This window comes from Microcaecilia unicolor, chromosome 2, assembly GCF_901765095.1.
Source record: "Microcaecilia unicolor chromosome 2, aMicUni1.1, whole genome shotgun sequence".
Classification (NCBI taxonomy): Eukaryota; Metazoa; Chordata; class Amphibia; order Gymnophiona; family Siphonopidae; genus Microcaecilia; species Microcaecilia unicolor.
In genome coordinates, this window is record NC_044032.1 from 216,708,885 (window position 1) to 216,728,998 (window position 20,114).

General features: G+C 41.9%; 1 protein-coding gene across 4 annotated transcripts in view; it reads right to left on the minus strand.

The window, feature by feature from the left end:
* The window catches only part of TLE4 (TLE family member 4, transcriptional corepressor), a 326,912-nt gene that overhangs the window by 21,794 nt on the left and 285,004 nt on the right, over positions 1 to 20,114 (minus strand). For all 4 annotated transcript variants that reach the window (XM_030193713.1, XM_030193716.1, XM_030193715.1 and 1 more), the window contains 3 exons: positions 19,107 to 19,180; positions 6,986 to 7,235; positions 5,681 to 5,928 (listed from right to left, as the gene is read on the minus strand). In XM_030193713.1, coding sequence (XP_030049573.1) covers positions 5,681 to 5,928; positions 6,986 to 7,235; positions 19,107 to 19,180 — 572 coding nt within the window. The remainder of the gene's footprint in view (positions 1 to 5,680; positions 5,929 to 6,985; positions 7,236 to 19,106; positions 19,181 to 20,114) is intronic.

Below are 20,114 nucleotides of genomic sequence, written 5' to 3' on the forward strand. Positions count from 1 at the left end.
GAAGAAATAACTAGAAAAGCCTCTGATGACAGATGATCTGAAAGGTGAAAGCTGATGTCTCATTTTTTAAATCTGAAAGATTAACTGCTCGAAATTCAGCTGTAGTAGCTAGCAGCTTTAAAGTCATTGACAGCTGTGAGCAGAATAAGCCCACATATTCAATGCAGAGCCATGTCTGGATACCGTTACTGAATATCCAGAGTTAGATGCTAACCCAGAGGTTATGCAGGTGCCGTCACAATATTCAGTGCCGGCACCCACACAAGCTAAGCAGCCAAAGACAGAACTGCATTTTGTGTGGGCCTATCTGCCTACTTGGCTCTGTGGGAACTGGCATGGTACCAGGGAGCTTCAACTGCCCTGGTATTACCCAGACAGTGCTGTGACAGTCACACTATTCAGCCGCATTGCCTAAGTTCCCCTGAATACCAGCAGTTGGGATGTTTAAGCTTAAACCATGCGGGATGTTTAAGCTTAAACCATGCTGAATATTGATCTAAGTGTTCAGATTTTTTTTATACTATCTATTCATTAGAACACTTTCACTTTATTTTGATTTGTACCTTTATAAGACAGGCTTATAATCAGGCACCTTTTTCCAACTTTAAAATAGGCCGTCTTTTTATAAAACTACCCTCTATGTACAAGATAAAACTGGATCATAAGAATAGCCATACCGGGTCAGACCAATGGTCCATCTAGCCCAGTATCCTACTTCCAGCGTGACCAATCCAGGTCACAAGTACCTGAAATAATCTCAAATAGTAGCAACATTCCATGCTACTAATCCCGTGGCATGCAGTGGCATCCCCCAAGTGCAACTCAAAAACAGACTACGGCAGTGGTACCCAAACCTGATCCTGGAGGCAACCCAGCCAATCATATTTTCAGGGTATCCACAATGAATATTTATAAGACAGATTTCCATACAGTGGAGGCAGTGCATGCAAATGGGTCATGAATATTCATTGTGGATATCCTAAAAATCTGATTGGCTGGGGTTCCTCGAGGACCAGGTTTGGAAACCACTGGACTATGGACTTTTCCTCCAGGAACTTGTTCAAAACTTTTTTAAACACAGATACACTAACCGTTGTTACCACCTCTCCCGGCGGCTGTTACCACATCTTCTGGCAGTGAGTTCCAGAGCTTAACTATTCTTTGAGTGAAAAAATATTTCCTCCTATTTGTTTTCAAAGTATTTCCATGTAATTTCATTGCGTGTCCCCTGATGTTTGTACTTTTTGAAAGAGTGAAAAATTGATTCAATTTTACTTGTTCTACACCACTCAGGATTTGATAGACCTCAATCATATCCCCCCTCATATAAGCACATAAGCACCGCCATACTGGGAAAAGACCAAGGGTCCATCAAGCCCAGCATCCTGTCTCTGACAGCGGCAAATCCAGGCTTCAAGAACCTGGCAACCCCCCCCCCCCCCAAAAAAAAATAAATAAATAAATAATAATGTTCAATGGACTTTTCTTTCAGGAATCTGTCCAAACCCTCCTTAAACTCCGTAAGGCCAGCCGCTGCCACCACAATCTCTGGCAGCGAGTTCCAGAGTCCAACTACACGCTGAGTAAAGAAAAACTTTCTCCTATTTGTTTTAAATCTACCATATTCTAGCTTTATCTTGTGTCCCTTGATTCTATTATTGTTTGAAAGTGTAAACAAACGCTTCACATCTGTCCATCTACTCCGCTGATTATTTTGTAGACTTCTATCATATCACCCCTCAGCTGCCTTTTCTCCAAGCTGAAGAGCCCTAACCTTCTTAGCCTTTCCTCATAGGGAAGTCGTTCCATCCCTTTTATCATTTTTGTCGCTCTTATTTGCACGTTCTCCAATTCCTTTATATCTTTTTTGAGGTGCGGCAACCAGACTTGGACACAAGCTGTCTCTTTTCCAAGCTGAAGAGTCCTAACACTTTAGGTCTCTGTTTACTAAGGCATGTTTGTAGGGTTGCTAATGTTCTTTGCATGCGCTAACACTAGAGACACCCCTAGGAATATATGGGTGTCTCTAGCGTTAGCTGATGCTAATTTTTAGTGCGTGCTAAAAAATGCAGCGTGCCTTAGTAAACAGGGCCCTTAGCTTTTCCACATATGAGAGGAGTTCCATCCCCTATATCATTTTGGTCGCTCCTCTTTGAACCTTTTCTAATTCCACTGTATCTTTTTTTTTTTTGAGATACGGCGACCAGATTGAACACAACACTCAAGGTGAGGTCACACCATGAAGCGATACAGAGGCATTATAATATTCTTGGTCTTATTTTGCATCCCTTTCCTAATAATTCTGTGTGGCAACTATCAATTGCTAGAAATAAAAACCAAAAGGGGGAAAAAAAACCCTATGTAAATATACAGTGGTGAAAAATGGGTCTGTGAACCACAAGTATAATAATGAAAATTACAAGTTCTTACTATGATAGCCTGGTTCAATTGAAACAAAAGGATCTATATTAAATTATTTCATGTTTCTTGAAAGACAATGTAGAAAGTAGGCAGAATAAGACTAATTCAGAATCGGTGTACGACATTGTAAATGAAACCTAGTTTCCTTAGCATAATATGATAGCCCACATGAATAACTACACCCCTAATTATGCTTTGGAAACTAGGGTTCATTTACCATTTCATACACAGATTATGCTGATGTGGTCACACAATTTTCTAAAAGCCCTTTCACTTTAGCTAGTTTTAGGTTAGGTTATTGGAGAACGTAACATACCACTTTTTCAACCTTGGATAACATAGTTCTATAAAATTACTCCTTTTAAAGGTAAAATCGTTAACAAGGGGCACCATGTAAAAATAAAATAAGTGCACCTATAACTGCAGCATGTGTGTGTATGTGTGTCTTTGTAAAGGATGGTTGTATAATGCCCAGTAGTGCATAAATGTACCCATATAACAACACATCTGTTCTGAGGCAAATGACACTTTCACAGGCACTCTGTGCAGGTACTCGCGTACTTTGTAATTCCACCCCACTTCCACCCAAGCTGCCTCTATGATTGTCTACATAACAAATAATGAGTGGAGTTGAACAGGTAGATGTGAAGCGTCTGTTTATGCTTTCCAAAAATACAAGGACTAGGGGGTATGCGATGAAGCTACAAAGTAGTAAATTTAAAACGAATCGGAGAAAATCTTTCTTCACTCAATGTGTAATTAAACTCTGGTATTCATTGCCGGAGAATGTGGTAAAGGTGGCTAGCTTAGCAGAGTTTTAAAAAAAAGGTTTGGACGGCTTCCTAAAGGAAAAGTCCATAGACCATTATTAAATTGGACTTGGGGGAAAAATCCCCTATTTCTAGGGATAAGCAGTATAAAATGTTTTGTACTTTTTTCGGGATCCTGCAAGGTATTTGTGACCTGGATTGGCCACTGTTGGAAACAGGATGCTGGGCTTGATGGACCTCTGGTGTTGGTGCCTCACACCACCCACACAATTTTAAAACCTCTGTTTCCTGTGTAACATAAAATCTAGTCTTCTATTCCGCTTACACCTTGCAGTTCAAAGCAGGTAACAAAGTTGAAGAACCAGAACAATCCTCTGGGAAGGTGAAAAATGAAATTTCATTTTACATTAGAAACTATTTTAGAGAATAAATGACAAGTACAAATGGGAGGACATAAAAAATTATCTCGGCAAAATCCTTCCAGTGTTTGGCAGCTAGCTATGCCAATGTCATTTCCAACATTCATAATCTTCTCCTTCCTCTAGGGGAAGGAAAAGAAAATAGATATGAACAATTAGATCTTTTTAGCTCTTGCAGAGACAGCAAACTGTGTGTTTTTCTTGTGCAAAATGGTTTACAAAGTTACTTGCTAAACAATATTACGTGCACACAAATCAACACATGGGTATGCACACACATTCAGAGACAGTGAAACAAACTTCCAATTGTTACTGAGTGGACTTCCGCTTGAGTTAGCCACATAGTATTAATCAAAGAGGAATACAACGCTTCGATAAAAAAAACATATGTCAAGTACACAGACAACATAGCCGGTGCCCTTGTACAGCAGTATCTTCTCACCTGAAGAGTCACTATTATATCAGTATTACAGGAGGACTGGGCATTTTATTTTAAAAGCTAGAGACAACCTATTAGATATCAACACTTCATTTCCAAATAATCTCTCTCAAAGAAAGAAGCAAGCTTCTATGAAGGGGGAAATGGGACTTGATATACCGCTCTTCTGTGGTATTTTGCAACAACATTCAAAGCGGTTTACTTATACAGGTACTTATTTTGTACCTGGGGCAATGGAGGGTTAAGTGACTTGCCCACAGTCACAAGAAGCTGCAGTGGGAATAGAACCCAGTTCCCCTGGATCAAAGTCCGCTGCACTAACCACTAGGCTACTCCTCCCCTGTGAAGGTTCCCAAGCACCAAGATGCTGCAATGCAATACATTTTCTTTATTTTTAAAGATATCATGGTGGTCCAGACATTGAGTACACAAAATGATGCAGCATAGTATACAAATATTTACCCCTTTTAAAAAATAAAGAAAGATTTCATTCTTGCAACCAGAATTTAGATATGAATGATATACAAACCTTTTACTAAAGTGCAGCAAACATTTACAGCCTGGAAACTGACTGTTGTGGGTTTCCCTGGCATCTTCCCACACAAGGCACCAGGCACAAAAGCTCTTTACTGCATGGTAAAGTGATGGACTGACTGTGCCTCCCAAGTGCAACCACGCTATCTGCTAAGGTAGGGACGGGCCTTAGAGGGCCACAAACCAGTCAGGTTTTCAAGATTTCCACAAGGTATATGCATGAGAACTCTTTGCATACAATGGAAGCAGTACACGCAAATCAATCTCATACACATTCATTGTGGAAAACTTGAAAACCCGACTGGATTGTGGCCCTTGAAGACCATGGTTGACCACCCATGTACTAAGGCAAAAGCATACTAAGTGACTACACTAACTACAATGCACAGCCTGTGCCGATTCCCCATCTCACAACAGGCTATGCAGTTAACATATGAATTAGCGTCTGCAGTCATGCAAGTAAGGTAACGATTACCTCAGCTGTACGCTAACATTTATTATGTACCAAGTCATGTGGCAGCTGCTTAGCAAAAAGATCCACAGACACGTATTAAGACGTCCGATAAATAACACAACCTTAGTGTGACCCATGCTTCACGTGCCTGAAAATACGAACAGCAGTGCTGCACACAAACAGCACATGTGTATTACTATAGTGAATGCACAATGTCTGTAGATGTCTCCCCAAAACAGGAACACACAGTGATGCACTGTGTGTGATCAAATTGTTCTGACCCTTCAAAAAAAACAAAAAAAAATCCCACTAACAGTGCCTCATTGTGAAAAAAAATGTATTTAAAAAATACCAGTCTGTAATGCAAACACTTTGAAAGCAACAACCTTCAACCACTTACCAAAATCATCCGGACAAAACCTTAAATCCTCCATTACAGATGCAATTTATTTCTAGCAAGACTCTGTGAGATCTACAATGCCAATAATGAAATGCTCCACCAATCTGGCAGACAAGATATTCAAATAGCCAGTAAAAAAATTAGATAAAACAGCCAAAAAAAAAAAAATATATATATATCCCCCCCACCAAACAATGAATAATTGAATCTTCATGACTTGTTAATCTGATTCTGCTGACCTACCTGACTAGCGTCTGGTTATGCAAGTCCCACACAGCAATGTTGCCATCGCTACAGCAGGAGAAACAGACTTTGGAGTCGGGGCTGATCGCCAAAGCGTAACAGGCGGGAGCGGAGGACGTCAGCTCTGCCTTTATGCGTGGAGTCGGAGCTGCCAGATCCCAAATGGATAATGTGCTTGCCTCCCCGCCAACGATCAGGGTGCGGCCATCGGGGAGCAATCTGCAGGAGCGGATGTAGTTATCTCTGTTCTGTGGAGACAGAAGCCATCAAGGGATTGCTCAGGAGGAAAAGGAAAACAGCATTAAAAGAAGAGTGGAAATCTATATAAAAAGAACTCTATTCCCTCCTGGTTTTAATGAGCCATTTATACTTATCACAATGATAAAAGTGGATTAATGCCAGAAAATTACATGACATTAGGGAAGCACTTAAACTTGATCTACAGAACGTTGCACTGTGAGATATTCAATCTCAATCAGCGGAATACAAAGGCCTAGACTGGGAATTCTGCAGTTCAACCAGAAATCTGCTTTTTTAAGTGCAAACACAAGATTTAAGCAAATCTATACAGGTATATTACTCCCTTAAGGTGAAATGAAAGAACGTCTCAGGATCTGATGGGCCCTAATAGACAACAGGGGGTACAAAACTTTAGATTCCTTCTCCTTTATTTCCCAGTTTGTTGCTGAATCCCAAATCCATCAGATTTCAGATGTGTCAAGTGAATTTCCACATTCTAGCAGAATTCTGCTTGTGGGCTCTTGATAGAAGTTAAATGCAGACAAAATTTACTTTACAAATGATCTGATTATACTTCTATTTTCAGGAAGTCCTTCTGAATGCAGGAACTAACCCTGACCACATGATCACTCCCCCCTCCCCCAGAGAAATCTAAACAATCTGCCAGCAGCAGCATTAGACATTAAAATTAGATAATAATGATGCACTTTTATAAGAGCTTTGGAGGATAGGTATCTTTGCCCAACATGGATTTCTGCTCTGTAAACAATACATGTCAAAGGACTTAAAGATATAAACATAGTACAATGGGGTTTTTTGGGAGGGGAGGGTCCAGGGTTGAATAAACTACTTAGTGTAAGCTCAGAAGACAACCTCCACCTGAGAATCTCAAATTCTAAAATCAGAATACCATACTTAATGATGATGCTTCATTTCTGTATTATCACTTTATCTTCTTGTAAAGCCCTTCCTTCAACATTGCAAAAACTGTGTGACCACCAAAATAAAGGGGATACCATTCTTTACCCATATGAGCAGAGCACCAAAAAAGCGCCATATGCTTACCAAGCAGTCCAGCTGAGAGACGGGGCTCTTGTTCCCTGGGTGGCTGATGTCCCAGACCTTGACGCATCCTTTTCCACCGGTGTACACGTACCTCGTGGGGTTGCTGATGGTAACTGCGCACACTACTTCACCGTGATTAAGGGTGTTTATCTGCCGGGCGTGTCGAGGGATTCCTGGTCCAATCAGAGCATCAGGTGGAAAAGGTACAGGCTGCATCTGGCCGTCTGCACTTACGTGGAATGAGTAGGCCCTTGAACGAATGCAGGTAACAAAAAGAAAAAAAATTTTTTTAAAAGACACATGCTTCCTCCTACCATCAAAACATTTACTTGTTTGGTTCGTATCTCTAAGATTCAGAAAAAAAAACTCCCAAAGAAAAAAAACTCCAAAAAAAAAAAAAAAAAAAAAACCAGACATTAAGCAGCTTTGCTTAGCTTGGCCCTCCTGCATGTGTGTGTTCACAGTAAACTTGCTTTGAAAAAGGCACAGCCATCAGTTTTTAAATCTTCTAAGCACAAAGCACTAAATGGCACGCCAATAAGCAGACCAACCTTCTGCTGCACCAAGATGATAACACCGAGTAATGAAAACCTTCGCCCGCTGGGATTCAGAAAGCCTACAGAACAAAGCATGTGCTGTCTGGCCTCAGCCACCTGCAAGCTCCCTATCCACTGAGACTCTGCCTTTCCAACGGCCATCCTGAAACGCTTCCAAGGGATGGCTCTTCCAGAATGAATATATAATACCATAAGCATGAATAAAATATTGTAGTACTAAATATTAAAACTATCTACCGAAGGACAACATCAGTGCAAGCCAGGCTAAATATCTACATATGAAAATCAGATGTTACTTTGCTCATTCTATTTTCACAGAAATAAAAAAGGGAAAAGGTTTTAAATGGGGGGGAGGGAGGGGAGCAGCAGAGAGCCATCTCATTTTCTATACTAATAAGTGACTAGTACAGAATGAAACAGAAGCCTCAGCCCATGAGATTTATCTAGGGCTATGCATCATTTATGAACTGAAAACAGCCATTCAAAGCGTTTTGACAAAATATAAACTACTGATTAGCATTTCTTTTGTCCTCAGATGTGCTGAACTCTTTACCTGGTGTTCAACATGAAGGGAAAGCAGAAAAAGCAACATCAATGTAAATCATCTATTACTCACTAGTGTTCCTCAAAATGGATCACTGGGTTACAGAACATCTGTGAAGACTCGGCTATAGAGGAAATCATCTCTCATGCTGCTATTCCACTACATAAACTGGGTTTGTGTCACCGTGAGCTAAAGGAGGGGGTGTATGCTGAAATATTCTACATCCTGCTGCAGACAGTAATTCTAATATGCAGCACAATTTTAATCTGTGAAACAGAGTACTGCTTCGAGTGGGTATGTAGTTTAACCCAACTGTTTTTCTGGACCTGATATTCAATCCAGAAATTCAAAGCCAGGCCATATCTGGGCTCTGGAATTCAATTTCCGGGTACACAGAGCTGGCCATAATATAGCCGGTTAAGTGTGATTTTTGGCACTGAACCTGCTATAAGGAAATGCATAAAGATAGGACCGACTTTTATGCGATCCTACGTATGCAGTTAACTTTAACTGGTTAAGTGCCAAATATCGCACTTTTTTTTTTGTTACATTTCAAAGGATATATTGTGATATTTAATTTGAATTTGGGCCACGAATTTATGTACATCTATGTTCGCCGAGAGGGGTTCACTAGAGATGGCGCTTTGAGTGCGGCAGCAATTTAATACACCCTGTCAGTAAGATTGGGCACTTGGGAGTGCAGTCTCGCTAATTATTATTATTTTTTTTTTTTGTTACATTTGTACCCCGCGCTTTCCCACTCATGGCAGGCTCTATGCGGCAGGCAATGGAGGGTTAAGTGACTTGCCCAGAATCACAAGGAGCTGCCTTTTGCCGGGAATCAAACTCAGTTCCTCAGTTCCCCAGGACCAAAGTCCACCACCCTAACCACTAGGCCACTCCTCCACTCAGTGCTGACTCTGCCTACAAATGCCTCCGAAGGGGAGCTAACAGGGCTTTTTCAGCGGCACTAACCAGTTAAATGCCACTGAAAATATCCACTTGGCCCCGGACAGGTGATTAAAATGGTCAGAAGCCTTGGAGGAAGTGACGTCACCGGTGGAGATGGCTGCCTAGCTGTCTCGCTCCTTCAGACCACCGCGATTACCTATAATAAGCGTGTTGATTGCACACCCGATTGTGTTGTATATGTGTTGGTTTACATCCATTCCATGGCTGGTCACAGAGCAAAGCCCGATTTGAGGGTGTTTGCATATCAAGTGGCAACAGCTTCAGAGCAACCTTTCAGCTATATGGCGCTACAGCACATGGAGCTCCCTGAATCGGGAGAAGCCAGAGCGCCACAGGGGGACAAAAAGGATGCCTGCAATGCAGAACGTGGCGAATTTCAAGGTTGGTTTGATGAACTGAAAGCCATAATGCAGGCTCTTAAGAACTAATCCATGATGTGAGTAACCTCAGTGAAGTGGTGACAGACATAGGCTATAAACTGAATGCTTTTGGAGAGTAATAGACCAGGATGGTGAATTGGAGACTTTACAAGGAAGGTATACAGCTCTGGAGGCTAAGCAAAAGGAATTGTTGCTTAAGACTGTTGCAGTGCGCTCTGTTTTCCCCATTCTCAATCTGCGGGCTCGAGGAGTACCGGAATCTGGTGCAAATGGATACCACAGACACTAATGAGGAATATCTGAAACCAGTTCTTCTTAGCGGCAGATCCGGAAAGTGTCCTACTGGAGACTGATTTTGAGTAGGTTCATAAGGCCTTGGTTCCGAGGAGCACCCCAGGGATCTTGTGGAATGCTTTTTCCCAGAAGGAACGAGTCCTACAAGCAGTGTGTGGAAGGCTGGCCACGTTCCAAGGGAGGGCTCTAAAGTGGAAATTTTTTTCTACATGTCTGCCTTGATGCTGAGGAAGCGTGAATTCCGTGATGTGACTCGCTGCCTAGTCTTTAATGATATGTGCTACCGCTGGCACTATCCTTTTGGACTATCATTTACCCTCAATAATATTCTACACAAAGTAACACCAGCTGCGGGAAGCCAAGCTGCTTGCTGCCGCAGAGGAGGGCGATCGGGGTGACACTGGAGGACCCCGACCCCCCCCCCCCGTCATCTCAGTGTTGGCGCTGAGGTTCACAGAATGGGAAAAGGCCGCAGCGTAGCTCCAAATGCTCCCCTGCTGCACAAGATAGAACTGGATGAGCGGCCCTCATGCATTGTGATGATTTCAATGTTGTGATGAAGTGGTCTCGCTATGTATTTTCCTAGTGGAGAACTCTAATCATATGGTGACTTTGAACTGTCTAGAATTTAAGGTTTGATGTAAATCAAAAGTACTGATGGTGGTGGTGGTGGTGGGGGGGGGGGGGGGGCACCATTAAAGAACAATGAGGCTGACAGATTGCAAGCCGGGGCAGGTTTTATTCAAGAGACATATCTCAAGCCCGAACACCTACTTAAACATAAGAACTACCCTCATGTATATTTGGCCTCTAATAAACAGGGTGTCAAAACCAATGGGGTGGGTATTATCTTTGCATGCTCAACTGATCATCAGGTTAAAGATATTGTACGTGACAAATTGGGGCAGTTTTTATTGTTAAAAATTACTATTCACCAGATTTTATACACCCTGGTTCAACGTCTATGCAACTAATTCTGATCAGAGGATTTTTTTTTTTTTTAGTATTTGGATAATTTACTGCGAGATAAAGTGGAGATCCATTTGATAGTGGGAAGGGGGGGGGGGGGTTTAATTTGACCTTGGACGCTCAATTGAATAATTTCTCCACTAGAGTTCAGTATGGTCAGCCTGATCGGAGATCTTTGAAAGCCCTTTTTGATGACTGGGATTTGCTTGATCCTTGGTGTCAGTGATACCCTATGACTCGGGACTATAATTGCTACTCTGCGGTCCACGACTCTTACTCACGCATAGATTTTTGGGTTGTGAGTCGTGAGCTGATCCCACAAGTGGACACAGTGACCACAAAGCTAAGGGTGTGGTCCGATCATGCTCTGGTCTGCCTGTCCCTCTGTAGTGGTCTCTCTCTACCTATGGTAGATGCTTTTGGAGGTTTCCTAACGGGCTGCTCTTAGACCCCAAGAATGTGACTTCCTTAGAGAAGGACATGTGTGATTATCTGCAGCTCAGTGCAGAGTCGGAGGGTTCTAAAGGTAGTGATATGAGGCAAGATCATCTCTCAATTTTTATAAATGCAAGAACGTAGAGAAAAACAGAAGAGGCTGAGGCAACAGCTTAGTGCCTTGGAATTGCGGCACAAGCGAGGGAAGGGACTGAGCTCCTTGCTAGTTCAAATGGATGAGATAAGCGAAGCCCTTACAGGCCTAGATATAGAAGAGCTTAATGAGAAACTCCAGACTGTGCAACAGGAATATTTAAAGCTTGGCAATAAGGCAGGAGACTTCTAGCTTATAAGCTCTGCAAGAAATCACTACGTAACAGAATAACACTGATTAGAGATCGGTTTAGGAGAGAATGTAGGGATTCCCACTCTATAGCTCAGGCATCTATCGCCTTTTAACAGGAACTCTATACTCCCGAAACTGTGGTTAAGGAAGAACAGATCGCCCACTATTTGGAGAGTATAGAACTGCCCAAGTTAGCTGCAGGTGAGTTCGATTATCTATCCTCCCCAGTCATGGAGGATGAGACATTATAGGCAATTAAATCCCTGCCTGCAAGGCACCAGGTCTTAATGGCTTCACTAATCGCTTTTATAAGTACTTTAAGCAATTGTTGGTGAAGCCACTGAGGATTTTAATAATTTGCAAGTGGGGGAAGATTTGCCATTGTCCTGGCACACAGCTGGAGTTACCCTCATTTTAAAACTGGACAAGGACCCTAACTCAATGTGGATCTATCAGCCCATTTCTCTACTGGGCACAGACCATAACATCCTTACTAAGATCTTAGCCCGCAGACTGCAAATCTATATGGGCAAATTGGTTAGTGTTGATCAAACAGGGTTCATAGAGGGAAGGCAAACCTTAGACAATATTGGATGGGTGCTCTACTTGCTGGGGAACCAGCTTTGTTGCTAGGGATTGATGTGGAAAAAGCCTTTGACTGAGTGTCCTGACCATATTTGCTGGGCACTCTGTCAAGGATGGGCATCACCGGCCGATTTTTGGATTGAATAAGGTCTATTTATGCTAAACCATTAGCTTGCTTGCAGATTAATGGGGGTTACACAGATAATTGAGCTACATAGGGGAACCCATCAGAGCTGCGCTCTCTCACCACTCCTGTTTGCCCTTGCTATGGAACCTTTGGCCCATCACATTCGCCAAGCTGGGAACATTCAGAGTGGGGTGGCCCATAACAAGCTTTTGCTTTTTGTGGATGATATTTTGACCACTAACTAATCCCCATGACTCCATGGTGGGGGTGCTTTCTATATTTCATAAATATGGGGAGGTATTGGGTTTCAAAATTAACACGACCAAATCCGAAATTTTGAATCTCTGTAGATGACCAGGAGTGCTCCTGGTTGAGCGATCATTTTCCTTTTCGTTTGGCAACTTCTACACCTTGCCTTGCGGTATTTGTGGTGAACCTTATGGCTCGCTGGGGTTCACTTTATGAGTCTAACTACCCACCGTTCTTACGGACTCTGTGGGCTGACAGAGCGCTGGGAGAATATACATATCTCTTGGCTGGTACGGATTCAAGGGGTGATGATGGTTCTTCCCCGACTGTTCTATCTTTTTTTTTGGCCCTCCCTATTCTGCTTCCTGAAATTTTTTTTCGTTCTCTCACTCATAAGGTTTTTCAATACATTTGGAGGCACAAAGCCCCACGAGTACAACAATCGGTGTTGTAGGGAAGGGGGGGAATGGCAGTCCCCTACTTTCGGCTTTATTATCAGGCTGCCCAGCTTAAAGCCTTTACAGTTTGGCACAGAGAAGGTAACAAGAACTGGGTGCAGACTGAGAGGGGCACATACCTGCCTGACTTATGTGCGTGGCTTCTGTGGCTCCAGTTAGGATAGTTGTACGCCATCATTAGAGTAGCTAATCCCTACTTACAACTCACCCTAGATCACTGTATTCAGGCCAGGGGCTGTCACATAAAAGGGCGCCAGTATTTTCAAGCTACTCCTATTATGGCAGTGAGGGGATTCCTTGGTATCAAGCCTCAATTGGGTCAGCTTGTGGAGGATGGGAAACTGGTGGCCTTCCCTGAACTTGAGGAATTTGGCTTGACACTTTGGGATTATTTCCACTTTAGACAAACCTCAGACTTTATCCACAGACAGGCCCTTAATTAGCTTAGACAAGAAAAGACACCTCTGGAGTGGGCTATGAATGGGAGTAGTGGATGGTGATGTGTCTCTAGGTTCTATCGGGCATTGCTATTACAATCTGCCCCACCTATCAAATATCTCTCTTTGGGAAGGCCTGCTTAGGGATACATATTGAGTGGGATGTAATCTTTAAGCGCCTCCTTAAGATTTCCATAGCTAGCAATCTTATTGAGAACGGTTACAAAACGTTGTATCACTGGTATTTAACACCTAATTACATAAAACCTATCCTGCCGGCGTCTCTGTGGAGGGCAGGACACCTTTGTCCATATTTGGTGGTCCTGTCCTGTAGCAGAGAAGTATTGGGACATGATTTTTGCCCTGATCTTGGACATCCTTGGGTCACAGGTACTGAAATCTATGGGATGTGTACTTTTACATATTAAGCCTAAAAAGTTTCCTGGGAAATACTACAACTCACTTTGCATATTATTACGACTGCCCATCTGTTGTTGGCAGCGGCTTTGAAGCGACCCTCCGTACCATCTCAATTGCAAATATTCACTAAAGTGGACTACTTGTGCAGAATATTGCACCTTACAGCGCTTCGCGGGAATCATTTGCTATATCATATTAAAGTGTGGAATCTTTATGCTGAATGGAAGGAGCACAGAAATGTTTGATGGGGGGATAGGGGGAGAAGGGATATCTCCAATCATTTCCATCTTGCATTGTACCTAAGAGTGCAGGTATGACCTGTTTGCGTATATGGGGATGTGTGTTTCCTGTTTTATGTTTGAAAATTTGATAATAAAAAGATTTATTTTAAAAATGGTCAGGAGCCTCTCCTGCCCGTTTAAATTATTTTGAATATTTGTCCCGCTGTTTCTAGCCTACTCTCTGGCCCCTCTTTCCAGATTAAATTTATTTCAAAATTAAAAAAAGCATTAGAAGAAAAAGTGTCTAGGCTCCAACCACAGCACTTTACACATTGCCGTACAGGAAATTTGTATTGGGACTGTCAGAGTGCTGGGGCATGTCACAGGTGGGATGTGCTTGGGGTAGGACTGCAAGGTAATGGATGAGCACCTCAGTCTCAGAAATGACTCTTCCACACCCTCGGCCAAGCAATTTCTATGAGAAAGGGGAAAAATCCTGATAACCTCAAGTGCAGAGCTTCCCAAACTGTACCCAAATGGGGTAATAAAACCCATTATTTGGGGCCATGACCTGGGTGAGCTCTCCATAGGTGCATCATTATTCTGCACCTCCTAAAACGATTGAGAAGCACTGCCTATTGTGAGGCCACATGCAGCCCAAAGAACTTGATGAGACTCTAAGCCATCAGAAGGCATTTCCACGCTCGTACAAATGGAAGTAGAAGGAATTTAAAAAAGAAAACAAAAACACAGGAGGAAAGAGCTTGCATCCAAGAACTAGATTTTCTCTCAAAACCTGCAAAGATAGTTTTCCTACAGGAACTCATTGCAAATCAGAAGGGAGGGTCTGTATTTGTTGAGCTGTTGAAGGAGTGAGGGGAGAATAGCACAAGCAGAACTGCAGTGCCGCAGATTTATAGGAGTTGGTTATGGGGCTGTCGGTCAAAAAACCCACTTTTAACGTCACTTGAACTAATAGTTCATTTACGCTTCTCAAAAATGAACTAAAACAGTCCAACATCCTATTTTCAACAATGTGAGTTACAGCAGTTAAAAGCCATGAGATTAATTTGTAAGCAAAAGGTGTTTAACTACCCCCCACCCAAAAAAAAACCAAACAGAAAACAACTAAATGGGGAATGCCAGAAACTCTCTCACAGTTTTGCATTAGTTTAGTTAGTTTAGTTTATTATGACAATATACCGCCTTTCATACAATCAAAGCAGTTCACATCTGGAACAATCTGCCCCTTTCCCTCTGTAGTGAACCCTCCCTAAAGAATTTTAAATCCAACCTAAAAACCTGGCTTTCTGAACAAGCTTTTGGCGAGATGGCCTGATTGGACTCTTCAGCTGGTATGGTGTAAATGCTTATCTTTCTGTCATAATTGAGTTCCTTTCTTTTCTAATATAAACTGCACATTGTACACCGCTCTGCTCTGGCAGCTAGAGTGGTCTAATAAGTTAATTTTAATAAACTATAAACTTCATAATAAAATAATAAAAGCATAAAAATAATGGAAAGGAACTTCAACTAAAGAGGTTAAAGATAAGTTAGCAAAAGCTAGAGAATAGAGAAAATAGGTAAGCAGCACGCAGCTTTCTGTCGACCGTCCCACCACAACTTAGGGGTAAACAGAAAACACTTTAGTAAATAAGTGAGAGTTTTCAAAGCAAATTTAAAACGCTGGTAAGACTGCTCGGTACAGAGGGCAAAAGGCAAGGTATTCAATATGGATAGGCTTAAGGAGAAAAAGGCAGATTGACGAGTAGCCCGAAGTCTAGTATGTGCTAATGTAGGAATGGACAGCTGATTCTTAGTTAAGGAACGCAAAATATGTTCTGATCTGTATAGAATAATCAAAGCTAATAAGCTGTAACTAAAGTATTTTGTGAGTCAAAACTAACATTTTTGTACTGGATATGGAAAGCGATCGGAAGCCAATGTTGATGTTTAAGTAAGGGTGAAATGATCAAAACGACATGCACCTGAGAGAATACGTATAGCCATGCTCTATACTGATTGTAATTTTTTAAGGAGAGAAGATGGAAGCCCAGCATAAACAACATTACAATAATTGAGTTTTGAAATGACTACAGCATGGAGAAAAATACAACAGGCATCACTGTCTAAGGACGGACAAAGAATTAAGTGAAGAAAAACATGGGCATACCACGGAGGAAACCTAAGAGGAAAAAAGTTGAGAATCTACGATGATACTCAAATATCTAAAGGAGTCTATTAAGAGAAGAACATTGAATAGTAGGTATTAACCTGCAAGCATGTTTATGTCTGGTAACTCAAAGGACCAAAGATTTAGATTGATTAAGAACTAAGTGGTTTGATCAATGCCAGAAATCTATAAAATCAATACATGTTTGTAGAGAGGTTGGGTGAAGCAGGATCATGGGTAGAAACCAAAAGAATATCATCCGCGTAGATACAGAATTTAAGTCATGTTCTGAATCAATAAAGCCAGTGGAGATAGGAAAAATGTTAAAAAGGGGAGAGAGAATAGAACCTCAAGGACCACCACATTTAGGAGTAAAAGATGTAGAGGTACCCTGTGATATGCGAACCACAAACTGCCGATTAGAAAGAGATGAGGAAAGCCATGAAACTGCAGTTCTTGTGATACCTATAGATGTGAGTCATGAGAGCAGCATAGTGACCAACCAAGTGAAAAGCAGCTGTTAACTCAAGAGAGATCAATAATATATCCAGACCCTTGTCAAAGGATGTATGGATATCATTTAAACGCGATGCTAAAATAAATAGCCTTGCCAAAAACTGCACTGTATGGGATGCAAAATATGGATCACTTCAGTATGGTCTACAAGTTGGAAATACTTTTTCCCCAAGTTTTTAAAGAAAGGGCATATGTGAAACAGGCCTATAATTTGACAGATTTAGCTTATCAAGTGAAGAACAACTGAAGTCTAGCAATGAAGTAGGAACACCCCCATGGCGTCAAGGATACAATAGAACTTTGGAAGGCTAAGTGCTTTGAAAATGAGCCCCAATGTGTCTTAAGGATTTAAAAGCTTTAGTAATATCCAGACAGGAAAGCAGATTAAAGTTAGACCAGGCGGATCTTATAGCCAGAACTGGAGGAAAAGGAGGGGGACCAGGGGACTGTGCGAGGGGTGGCCTGAGAATCTAGAAAAGTCAGAAAATGAGCATCGATAATTTTAAGAATCTTGCCTACAAAGCTTTGGGCAAAATGATGCAGGAAGAGAATTACGATGGCTAAGAGAAGAAAGCTTAGTCAAGACATGGTGTATTGACTGGTTTGGGGATTCACAGATTAGACTGGAATAGAAGTCATGACGAGCTGTTTTCAATTGGCCGTAATAATCATTAAGAAGCAGCTGATAAAGGTGAAGGTGAATGTGATTTACGCCAGATCCTTTCAGCATGGCGCAACTGTCGTTTAGTCAGGTGAAGATATCACCATTATAATAGGGTTTATGAGATGCCAGATGGAGTATTACGGTACAGAACATAGGGCAGAAGAGCAGAGTGAAAAGTAGTGTTCCAGGTATGAGCTTGGGTAGAAAGTGGGACCTGAGGCAAGGTCAGGCTAAAATAAAGAACAAGCCCCCTGACTAGGCAGCATCTAAAAATACATATCATAAAATTTTTAAAAAGGTCTGGAAAATGCTTGTACAGATTCAAATTCAAAACACTCGTGCTCTTTGGCTATAACCAGTGTCTCTCTCTCCCCCCTCCCCCTTCAGTTGCTCATGATTCTGCAACAGCAGGAAGAGCAGTAACATTCAGCCTTTTCCACGGAATTGCCAAGGGGAACCAGGGACTGAGTGAATTAGAGAGACAGAGGTTAGCAGCATCCTCCCATCCCCAATAGGAGAATAACTGTGTTGTTTTGAGTTGTGTCCCTCCCCTTTGGGGTTCTCAGGCACAACATCTTTGCACTGTATGGGCCAAAGTAGACAGGCCTGAGGCAGAAGAGGGAAAAACAGCTCACCTTTTCCTGCCACTAACCAGAATGGGAGGGGGAGGGATTTTAAATGTGTCACTAGCTACTGGTTCTTGGAAGGAGGAGAGTAGGGATTGTGTAAGGAAGTTGAAAAAGACCAAGAGACGTGAATAAATGGATGTGGGGGGACAAGTGAGGAGACATGGCTTGTGGGGCTGGAGGGAGGAGGGAGGAAAGAGCTGCAGGATGTGACTGAAAGGATTCAAAGAGGGATGTGTTTATGCTTATTTGCTTTCAATATATACCAAACTCCAAATGGGCCATTATGGTTTACAAATAAAATATACACAAAACTAAGGAAAGGAAATACAATAAGACAGGAAAAAATGCCAACTATTATACATTAAAACCATTCATCAATTCAATCAAGTAGGGAAGCCAAAACTGAAGAAAGGTTTAGTTTAATGTATGTCTGACTGATTCACCACAAGCTTCTTTTAATGTGTGTCTCTGATTGATTCACCACAGGCCCTCCTAAACAACAAAGTTTCAAACTGAGCTTTAAATCTCTCGATAGGGGACACAGGTAGTTGGTTCCACAGTATGGAAGCCAAATAGTAAAAAAAACACTCTCCCTAGTAGATTCTAACCAAGTAGTTTAGGGAATATGGAATAAGAGGGAAGGGGAGTGAGTGGGAATCAAGAGCTGCTCTGGAGTATGCGGGATCATTCCTGTCATGTTCCTGAACCCACCCTTGCATGATCCCCCGTGCCCCCTTCCATTTTCCCTTCTCTGTACCATGATTCTTTATCATCATCTCCCTCTATACAATCATCTCTCCTTCCATCCCCCTATTCCTCTACCTGTCCTGCTCGATTCCTTTCTCCATCTCCTTCCTCTCAGATTCCCTCACTCTATGTCCCAGGATACATTGACGAATTCACTATCCTCCCTCCCTTTCCAGCCCTAATTGCTAAGACCCCTCCCCACACCAAATAAAAAAATCTAATTACCTAAGCACCCAAAAAATGCAAGAAAATGACACACTCTCAAATTTAAATTGGTTTACTATGAAAATTTATGAAAATGCTTTGGAATTTTGGGCAGCTTTGATAACAGGGCAGGGCGAATCCCTGGGGCATGCAAATTAGTGTTTAGCTGTGTAAGTTCTAAAGCAGATACTCACGGTTTTCCTCCAGGGATGCCCGTCAGATTTGGAGGTATTCCCGGCACTCGCATATGATGTGGATCAAAACCAACCTACAATTGAAAAAAAGAGTTAGTGTCCACAACAGAAGAAAATATTACACAACACAATATTCAGAGAAGGTGGAAACTTTGGTCCCAATACTCACAGAATGTGGAACTCCTAAATTTATGCTTATAGTCTCCTACATTTGTGCTCTATTTTCAGCCACACTTAGGAGCGTAACTTTTCAGCTGAAATTTCATCTCAATTTAGGAACTTAAAAGTTATGCTCATTAGCCTAGATTTATGGGCCTACTGCTGAAAACCTAAGCTCCTAACTTCTTTTCCCCATCCTAAATCCACCCCTGTGCTCACCCACTTGCTATGCTCCTAAATTTAAGAGTTCAGTGAAATTTTGAGTATAGATGAAAGTGTTCAGTTCTAATAAATTTTCAAAGAGGTAAATTTACAAGCATAACTCTCAAAGTTAGGAGCATATTGGCCGATACTCAAAGTGAGTTAACCAGTCAGGAATGGCTGCCAAAAGGTTAATTCACTTGTATGCGGCTATCCAGCCATTTTCAGAGGTACTTAATTGGTCGGTGCCACTGAAAATGACCACTTAGTGTCAAAGTGGAAGCTGGCTACGTTGGGGGTGTTCCGGGAGTGTTTCAGGGGCGAAGTTCAGGTAGCTCCTAATATTCAGAGCTAAGCAGCCTCATTTACTGCATAAATAGCTGTCCTATCTTTATGCATTAGCCCATGGCTGCTTGTGACTTAACCGGGCATGAACAAGCCGGCTTTAAAAAAATAAAAACAGAAATTCAATGCCGAAGCCTGCACAAGGCCCAACACCGAATTTCCACCTTTAATGCCAGACAAAAAAAACCCCACCATATGCCACCAGCTACATATTGGCTGTTTAAATCCTTTGAATATGGGACCTTGTCAATTTATCATCTTTCTTTATTCTCCAGTTTAAGGAGATGGTTTGTTTTTTTCCAT